The sequence below is a fragment of the Rhinolophus sinicus genome, chromosome 1 (genome assembly GCF_057876585.1).
Source record: "Rhinolophus sinicus isolate RSI-liver-muscle chromosome 1, RSI-T2T, whole genome shotgun sequence".
Taxonomy (NCBI): domain Eukaryota; kingdom Metazoa; phylum Chordata; class Mammalia; order Chiroptera; family Rhinolophidae; genus Rhinolophus; species Rhinolophus sinicus.
Window position 1 is genome coordinate 139769954 of NC_142501.1, and position 10441 is coordinate 139780394.

Below are 10441 nucleotides of genomic sequence, written 5' to 3' on the forward strand. Positions count from 1 at the left end.
ATTCTATTGAAAACTTGTTGCTTGTACTCTGGTTACTGTTGTACTTAGCTGCATGATAATACATCAGTTTTATGAAGTCTGAAGTCTTCACGTGAATATTTCCATGTGAATATTTTTCTGCAGTATCAAGAGGACTGCTTTTAAAACATTAGTAGATGAAGTTCAAGAACTGGAGGCGAAATCTCAAGACCCAGGAGCAGTTGTGCTGGGAAAAAGGTAAAATACACTGAATATGTTCTCTTCCAAGTGAACTTTAAATTTCTTTTACTAGTGGTTGGAAACAAATGGTAAAACTTGATCAATTAACAAGGAGCTAGCAGTGTCATTGACAGGTTTTGCAATCAGCGAGATATGGATTCAAATCCACTCTGTCGTTCACTGAGCTAAGTTGCTTAGTGACCTTAGCCAAGTTGCTTAATGCTACTGGGCCTCAATTTCTCATCTATAAAATGGGGGTGATAATATTCACCTCATGGCTAGTTATAAGAATTGAATAAAATGCTGTCAATAAAGCAGGTAGCTCGGTTTCTGGTGCTTAATGAACATTAAATAAGTGATATTACAACTATTATTGTGTTATTAAACTGAAAGGGATAAAAGAGACTTTTAGTGTGAAACAGTGTCCATAATAAAATAGTTATGTGATGAAATCAGAGCTTGATATAGGGCAGAGTGCCCTACAATTGCATCTATGGTTCAGTACATTATTAGGAACTGACGTAGGCATATATAACATCACATATGAAGTGAGTTATATCTTCCATGTCCTTTCCTCACCACCACCCCCTCAAAAAAAAGCCAGGTTAGAAAGCTAACCAGCTTTACTAAATTCATAAAGCATGATAAAAAGGAAATGAAAATTATTTGAAAGCAGTCTATAATAAAACACAATTATGAATATAATACCAGATATCTATTTTTCTCTCTTTCATCACACTAAAATGAGCTAAAGTTTTGTCTAAACCATAGGAAACGTTTTGCCCTGGTTTGTCTCCTTTGTCATGATTCACTGTTGTTCGTCTGTTTGACATATGGAGTAAGTGCCAGATGGGGAACTCAAGGTGAGACCTTGGCTTCCACCCCTCACTTGCTTTCCTGAGGCCTCGGGGGCACATCACACACCAGTCTGTGCCTCTTAAAACATTAGCGCTGGCATTTGTTGAGGACTGACTGCGTGCCAGGCGCAGAACTTACAGCTTCAAGTCTACTATCTCCTTGAATCCCTACAACAACCCAAACAAATCCTTCATCCCACTTTTTTCCAGATGAGGAAACTAAGGCTTAGAGAGACTAAGTTCTCAGTCAAAAGTGACAGATCTGGGCCTTGTGCTTATGTCAATTGATTCTTGAGCCCCTGTTCCTAACCATTCCGTCTCCTTGTGCTGCCTGTTCAAGAACATGCTATAGCAACAAAAACAGCCTATCACGCACTGACATGGCAGAGACCTTGACCTCTCCAAATCAGCATCCCTGCATATATGATGAGAATGATGATACCTACTTTCAAGGTCTAGGTATTGTCCTCTCTTCACCTTCTCCTCCATCTCTGTCCCTTCATCTAAAAATCTACAGCTCTTCCATTGCCGGGCATAAATAGTCCCTCAGTAAATGTTTTCTCTCTCTCTTTTACTCTAGCTGTAAAAGGGATGTGATAAGAGTTCTAGTTCACAAAATTGTGAATAAAACCATTTATTAAAAATCATTAGAGAAAGGCCATTGATTATATTGTTACTGCTCTCAAGACTAAATTTCCCATATTTATGTTAATAAAACCTACACTAAGCCTCTCTGTGGATATTTCGTTTCCGTGGTTTGTAATATATCGGTGACTTTGACAATTCATAAATCAGGCTGAAGGTTCAATATGATGACCTCTTGGTCCTAAAGATTCAATGAGTCTGTGATGTACGTATGCCTTTCCACTAAATGAAATAAGTCAGAGAGCTTAAAAGGAAAAAAGTGAATTCCACCCTAAAAACCCACCAACTTCTCCATAGAAAATGCATCAGATATATTTCCTACTGCTGCATAGCTCATTTGTCTAAAATTGCTATTCAGCTTTTCTCAAGAACTGTGGAATGAGTCAGCTGTTAGCTGACAAACACCCCTGGTACCACACATACCCCCATATTGCTGTTGCTGCCCATCGGTGATCAGAAGGATGTTGATGGTCAGCAGGAACATAGTGTCTTCCCACCAGATGATAGCTAGAGGAGAGGAAAGAAAAAGGATCTGTGAAAGGAGAAAAATAGCAGCTAGCTGGAAAAGACTTCATATTAAACTAACTGCATTCTAAGGCAGTTAAGGAATTATCAGATTGGTTTTTACTGCCAGGATTGTTTTAGGAATCTTGGAGAATGAGGTCAATGTCAAATTTCAAAAAGTTACCTAATTTTATCTACACTTTCAAAGAGGGAGGGATAAATTGTGATTTCTATATATTCTAGCAATATTAGACTTCCTTTAGTTCCAAACACCACATTATTTTATGCCTCCCAGTCTTTGCATAGGCTGTTCCCTTGTCTAGAAACAGATACACTCTTACAGACTGGGCAGTCCAATTCCTAGCTTTCAAAACCCAGTTCAGATGCAATTACCTCAACTTTTCACCAATAAAATTTAATTCCTATTCTGCTATCTCTATAATTTGTTTATTCTTCTGCTTTTACATTTATTGCATTATATTATAATGTATTTATTTACTCTGTTTCCCCTACTAGATGGAGCTCCTTGAAGGAAAGGCCTCTGTCTTAGTCTTAACTGCAACCCAACACCGAGCATAGCACCAGGAACATAGCAGCACTTGAAAAATATTTGTTGAATAGATGAATGAATGGTCAAGAGAATGAACTGAGGAATGAATGAATAATGGAGTAGTGGGTGGTAAATAGATGGTTGACCTGTGGGTAGTTCACTAAAAATAGGATACATACAAACATAGAATTATATAAGTTATATTGGGAGAATAAGCCCAACCCTTACCCCTGATCACTATGTAGCCATGGCTTATTTTTTATTAAGAAAATGGTGTATAAGCTGTGAGAGACCCTGTTATTTGCTGTAACTTTATTGTGGACATGCTCCAACATTAGGGAGCTGAAGCATCAACAATTCCAAAATCCAAAAAACTTCAAAAATCAATTTTTTTCCATAGGTATATAGAAATACCGTGTTTCCCCGAAAATAAGACCTAGCCAGACCATCAGCTCTAAAGCGTATTTTGGAGCAAAAATTAATATAAGACGCGGTCTTATTTTAATATACTATAACACTGGTTATATAATGTAATATTATAATATAATATAATATAATATAATATAATGTAATGTAATGTAATGTAATATAATATAATATAATATAATATAATATAATATAATATAATATAATATAATATAATATAATATAATATAATATAATATAATATAATATAATATAATATAATATAATATAATATACCTGGTCTTATTTTAATATAATATAAGACCAAGTCTTATATAATGTAATATAATATAATGTAATATAATACCGGGACATATTAATTTTTGCTCCAAAAGACTCATTAGAGCTGGTGGTCCAGCTAGGTCTTCTTTTTGGGGAAACACGGTATTTGCTGGAAAAACCTAAACCATTTGTTCTATAAATGTAAGGACATGAATAGTGGGGATTTTTTCCTATAGTGTAAATATTTATACATTTTGTAGCAGAAATATTTATTTTGGGGGGCCTCTCAGATCCCAGTTGGGGGTATTATTTCTGTAAGTTGTGTGTAACAGCTTACTTTTTCTAAAACAAAACAAAAATTTTAAGAACTGTAAATTCAAAAACCCAAAGGATTAAAATAAGGGCTGTGGACAATGAGTTCATTGGAGACGAGCAATGACATCCATTTTTGGATACCTTGCATGTGGGCATGAAGCAGTGTCTCCTATAGACAGGCTGCTATAATAATGAGACTCATGATTTTTTATATCCATCATTAGCCAGCATATTATTGTCAGCCATTACTAAAAAGAATTTTAGCCCAGGATCTTCAGGTCAGTCCTCATTCATTTGCCCATCACCTTCGTTTGTCCCATAGCCTCAGCTTTAAAGAAGAGAGTAAGGAAGTGTGGATGTCAGATAATCTGGTCATGTGGATGGTGATGGTGGTCTCTCCCAGCTTTCTCTGTGTTGTTTATCTTGAAAAGCAATTTGAACATTGCCCCAGAACTAATAGAAAAGAAACTAGGTTTATCAGTTTTCACACTGGATTTTATATCAGTATTACATAAATTTCTTGATAGGGGTTTAGGATGGGAGGACATATCAAATGTTTCCCCCCAGCCTATTGTCACCACTGGGATGGTGGTTCTATCCAGCATTTGTAAAGAAAGTGACAGAACGATGGAATAGTCTCTCCTCCAGAGCAGAGGTTAGGCTCATGTTTGTCTCACCACCACCATCACCACCGCCTCTTAGTACAGGACAGCTGTCACATGCAACACACTAAAACATTTATGAATGAAAGTTTATTCACTTTCCGGAGATCCATTTTAATGAGTCAACCAAGATAGCTTGGCAACCCAATGTGAAGGCAAATGCAAATTTACCATTGAAAATACCTATGACAGCATGTTCCAGGATAGTAAATGGGTTTTTATCTCTACTTTTTAAAAATATTTCTAGATGAAATATTTTAAAACATGGTATCTTTCCGTCCCACCTCCACCCAATATCTGAATTGCAAAATTTTTGTGAGCTTGGAAATAACGTAAAAGTATTTAAGTGGTGGTTCTGTAATTCCATTAAACAAATTCAGAATTTGCATAGCTTGGTATGTAAATGAAAGACCATACAAGATTGAGTAAAACTACTGACTAAGTGGTATGAAGAAGATGTGGTTTTAATGAGAAGGAATTTTTGAGACTTTTTTTCTTCTCACCCTATATTAAGCTATTCAACAAAAACTGAACTTTTAACAGATCTACTAATAATTAATATGTTACCAGTATATTTTGTAACATGATTTGATAGTAATATCAGTACCCATAAACATCAGGGGCACAGAATTGCATAATTTTGACATGATGAGTATTCCCTAAATGTACGATAGGACTAGAAAAACACAATGCAATATATAGATGATGAATTATAGAAATGTACTTGAAATCTATATAATTTTACTAACCAATGTCACCACAATAAAGTAAATTAATAATAGGAGAAAAAGAAAAATACAACTCATCATCCCTATTTATTAAGCACCCTCCTGTAAATGGCATTTACATTCTCTAGAAGGGACTTTAAAGTAATAGGTAACTAAGGCAAAGTAAACAAAAACAACCTTGTAATTTCCTAAGGAAGTGTAGTGGGGGGCATTATAAATTAAACTCATGTGTAACAATAGACACCTCGTATTGAGCTAATGTTGAATATAAACCAAGGCATCAGAAATGATCCTCACAAAGTAACTTTTGTTTTGTGATGACCTCTGTTCTAGTCGATTTTTTATAATACATTTTTTGGGCACTGAGGAGTGGTGAGGGTGAGAGGGACTGACGTGTGTTGGGTGCTTCCTAAGTGCCAGCCGCTGTGCTGTAAGCTGTACAACAACCTGAGTCCTCACGTCAGCCCGAGGGTCGGGGACTGTCCTGTTATACGTAAGATGGCTGAGAAAGCTTTGCCTAAGGTAGCCCAAGGATCAGTAACAGACTCACAATTCAACCAATGGAAGCCTGCCAAGCCCATGCTCTTTCCACAGTAAGGTGCTCCTTTCAGAAGAAAGACTTTCTTACTGCTCTTTTTTTGAACACTAGACGTTCACTTGATGTAACAGCTGAGTGAAAACATAGCCTTATATGAACCATTACAAAACAAAAGTACCTTATCTTATATATTTAAGTTGCCATAATATAAAAGACAAAATTCTCATGTCTGCCTTAACATGTTAATGTCATGATATTAAAGTATGATGCATTTAAGATAGCCTGAAACCTGGAAAATGAGTTTTGGGAAGAAGCAGCTATATAATGGTACATTGCCATCCTCTAGTCTTCTGTAGTCATGTCGATTTTAAACAGCGGAGACTTCCCAGCACCCCATCCTGCAAGGCTCTGCTAAGAAAATCAGACCACTTGCTGCTAAAGTTGCTGACTTCCTCAAAGCAGTGACATATTTCAGTGTCCCTCAGGGTCCTGGGGTCTGTAATGTTAGATCATTTTAAGAGTAGGGTAGAAAAGTGACTGAAAACGGTCCTTTCTCCTTCCCCGTCTCTGTTTATTTCACTGGCAAAAACAAGTTTTACAAGTATTTGCAAAACCACTGGAGCTTTAGATTAATTAGCTTTTTTGCCTTAATGTAGCTAATTCACAGTGACAATAAAGTATGTCTAATAAATACCAGTTAACATCCCTAGACTTTAAAAAATATGGGAGGAAGATTAGTACAAATGTCAACATTTCTAAATATTTTACTTCAGCAAAAGCCTAAATGTCTGTGTAATTACAAGTTCATTTTGCAAAGGATCCTTTTTTTTTTTTTCCGCATATGATAAAAATTGTTCCATTTCAGGGTCTTTAAATAATTGGCAAAACACTGAACTAACATAACTTACGGCGATTTAACTAAAGCTTTTATAGTGGGGAACATACAAGATGGAAAATTTTCAACTGAGTCAGTTCCAGTGATTAAAACAAAGTTGTATAAACATTTGCTGCCACACATATAGATTACTTATTAGCTCTTCATGCTTATTATGTTCTTTGATATCAAAGCAAAGTTTTATAAATCAACCAATGGAGAAATGGCATGATTGGGAGGATTGATGATGTTGTAAAGTACATTTGAGAATTTTCACTCAAATTCATGTATTCAACAAATATTTGGGTTCCTACTGTTTGAAGACAAAGTTCCACATGCAGTGAAAAAAAACAGATGCATTATTTCTTGCAATGTGCTTTTAAAAGTTTCATAATTAATTACATGGATTTGTTTCTAAGGAACAAATCAAGGAAAAGATTATTCTAAACATTTATTGAAAAATATTTTTTCTTGTCATTCTACCTAGTGTAATTATTTTCTGAAAATAATTTATTTTAAAATGAAATTAAGGAACACATTTCATACCATATCAGAGTGGTAATGGAATTTTTCTAATTAAAAGGTTTATGAAATTTTCTTTTGTGTAATTTTTAGGATTTCGTCACATAACTAAAACAATATTGTGCACCAAAATATGTATAAAAAGATATAGTAATTATTAATTTTTTCATTCTAAAAATGGCATGTTTAGAATATATGTAGTAAGTCAACCAAGCTTTTAGAAATTAATAAACTACTGGAAGATTTTTTAAATTATTATTATTAATTGCATTATACAGATTCTGTATCTCCATTTGATTTAAATATAACCGGGGCATGGAGAAATCTTTTGACTGGGTTGCTGGGAACAAAATAGTCTTCTATCTAAACTCTTGGAATCTCATCAGCTGAGAAAATTGGGGTAAAAAAGCAATCACGAGGCTACAGATTTCTCAAGCAATCTTTTGTTTAAGTGGAAGTCTCTCTGGTGGTCCTGTGGGCACACTGGGGTCTCTGCCGAGCTGATAATTCATTTCACACGTTTGCACCTGCTCTGCAGCCTCACAGAGAGGGCACAACTGCTCAAGAACGTCTTTAAGAAGAATCACGTAAATTTGTACCGGTCTGAGTCGTTGCAACAAAACTTGCTCCGTAAGTATTTGCGTTCTTATTTTTTTATTTTTAATTCTGCCATTACTTCATGGCATTCTGAGAGGAGTGTTTTGACTTTAGGGATATTTAACTATTTTAAATTAGCACCTAAAACAAGTTTTAGTATTTTGCAACATGTTACATAAATAATAAATGTTTAGAGAATCCTTTGACCACAACCATCTCACTTTTAGCAGAAGAGATAAAGCACTCTAAAATCTTGCTGCTTTCACTTAAAGAAAAATATTTCCACATGCTCCTTGCTTCCTTACATCTTAAAAAGAACCACTAAAATAAATCTAACTCTTAAAAGCTCCTTCTGTATTGTTATCTTTTCTACTTGAAAAACTTTGCAAGAGCCTTTTCAGCTTTCATACAGCACAATCAAACATATATTTCCCCTTCAAAAATATTTATGAACATTTAGAGTTGTGAGAAATTACTAGGTGTCATGCCCTCTTAACGTTTCAAGAATCTAAAAAAAAAGAATATAATATATAAAGCCCGGTAGTAAATGTATTTCTGTTAGTAATATATCTTTTGTTTCATGTTGTTTCTACATATAATTTATTTTTATTTATATATATATTCATGTTTAATGTTTTTGCTCTTTATACTTCAAGAGGCCTTTTCTAAAGATGTGACCCCTTTGGGTGTCATTTCTTATCCACACACTGCCTCCAGCCACAGTGGGACTTGAGTGAATTTATTTGTAGGTGCCCAGAGCCAAGCAGAATATTGTCTGAGGGAAGAAGATCACTTTTCCACCATTCACAGTTATATGTGCTTATTTCCTGCTCACTTTTTTATTTTTCCTTCCCTCTCATCCGATGGCCTGATGTACGTGGACCTACATGTTCCCACTTGACTAGACTCCTCCACCCCTCTGGTAGTCAGGAAGACAAAATTACATGGGTTGGACGTGAGGTGTTAAATGGAGAATTGAGGGGGTGGGGGTGAGAGTGCCTGCTCATTCATCTAGGGAGCAGAGCTCCTAAAATCTAAACCAGTCATCCCACTCTTCATTTTGCACTTGCGTCTGTGTCTTTTCTGGACATTAAAAATTAGTGTCTTCCTGCTTTTGAAGGTAGGACGGATGTATTCGTTGTCCAAGGTAGAAAATGGGCACTCAGAACTCAGAATAACAGATTTCCAGTGACTTCATGATGATCATTTCTATTTTATCTTTGACTTACAGACGGGTATGCTTTCTCTCAAGATGAAAATGGAATCGTCTCACAGTCGGAAGTGATTAGAGCATATGATACCACAAAGCAGAGACCTGATGAATGGTGATGGGGAGGGCTGCCAGGCTCTGCTGCATCTCTAAGGAGAGCACCCAGGTCTTCACCGGAGTCTGCTGACCAATTCCACCCTGGTCCAAGGAGGGGAAAGGTGGATCTGAGCTCATCTGGTTGATTGACGGTCAGATTCATGTATATTATAGACATAAGCACTGTGCAACTCTACTGTAACACCATCTCTTTCCGATTTTTTTAAGTATTTGCAAAGTCTTTGTAAACAGAAATTGAAAATGATCTTGTATCTTGCCAGAGTGCTTTCTTAAACTGAGAATAGGTCAGTATTCTTAAGCCGTTACTCGGAGGCTGTAGCTATCAATTTATTGGATATACAACAAGGTGACCAACCATTATAAAACTCTAAAATGGTAATAAGCTAAAGGGACTCTTGATTTCCAGACTTAGATTTCAGAATATGCTGAAGAAAAAAAAACCAGCATTCTTAAGGAACTGGCTCACCTTACTGAGCAAAATTTCTAAACAAGACATTAATAAGTGTTTGTGTCAAAAAATTGTCTCGATAAATGTTTGCCAAAGAAGTTCAATAAATGTATTTCTCATTCAGTAGTCATTTGCCCAGAAATTTAAGAGAAAGCTTACCTCCAGTTCTACTGTAAGATCTGCATGCTTGACTTTCCAAATGTAAGAGTGATTTGCAAAACAAAATGAGTATTTCAAGGCATTTGCTACTAAAATCTGTGATGTTGCACCTTCGGCCTTACAAATGCTTTTTTCTTGTTTGTCTTGTTTATTTGTTAAAGTTAGAGGGCACACGTGGTAATGTGACTCTGTCATTATGCTACTGATTTTTAAAACTGTGTTTACGTCTCAGTCATTTCTAATGAGGTTTCATCATTTAGATTTTTCTAAAAATCTGGCTTCTGCTGTAGATTGAGTGGTGTCATTTTGTCTTAAAGTTTTCTCTCGTATGAGAAATACGCTTACATATTCATGTGGGATTTCTAATGCTTCTGTCGAGATGTTTGAAATACCATGTCAGGTAAGTGCATGGGCTTTTGTACTGTTTTCATTCTCCTGATTAGTTCCAACTAGAGATGCCTGCTGTCTTATGTAGCACACCCTGTGTTATGCTGACTGCCCTGTACTTAAGACTGAGAATTACTTCACAGTTCACTTGTCAAGCAGTTCCCAAAATTATTCACAGGCTGCTAATTGGGACAAAGAAGCAGTACATTTTCCCCATTTTAAAAACACCTATCTTACTCAAGCCTAGAACTTGACAGTCAACACACTTTTCATCCTGATTAGGTTTGAACATTATGTTCAGTTTAATTATTTTCAGCATTTTCAGGACATCTGAAAATGCCTCTTTTGCCACCAACAGTAAATCGTGGGGGCTGTTTAAAAACCACAAGCAGTTTTCTGCACTATTTTTAAAATAATGCTTTCATTTAAAAAAAAAATAAAAA

At 35.7% G+C, this 10441-nt stretch overlaps 1 protein-coding gene across 7 annotated transcripts in view; it reads left to right on the forward strand.

Annotated features, from left to right (window-relative positions):
• Window positions 1–10441, forward strand: part of ATP8A1 (ATPase phospholipid transporting 8A1) — a 213703-nt gene extending 203262 nt beyond the window's left edge. For all 7 annotated transcript variants that reach the window (XM_019754167.3, XM_019754168.3, XM_074324626.2 and 4 more), the window contains 3 exons: window positions 124–216; window positions 7619–7710; window positions 8909–10441. In XM_019754167.3, the coding sequence (XP_019609726.2) occupies window positions 124–216; window positions 7619–7710; window positions 8909–9006 (283 nt within the window). In that variant the 3' untranslated portion in view covers window positions 9007–10441. The remainder of the gene's footprint in view (window positions 1–123; window positions 217–7618; window positions 7711–8908) is intronic.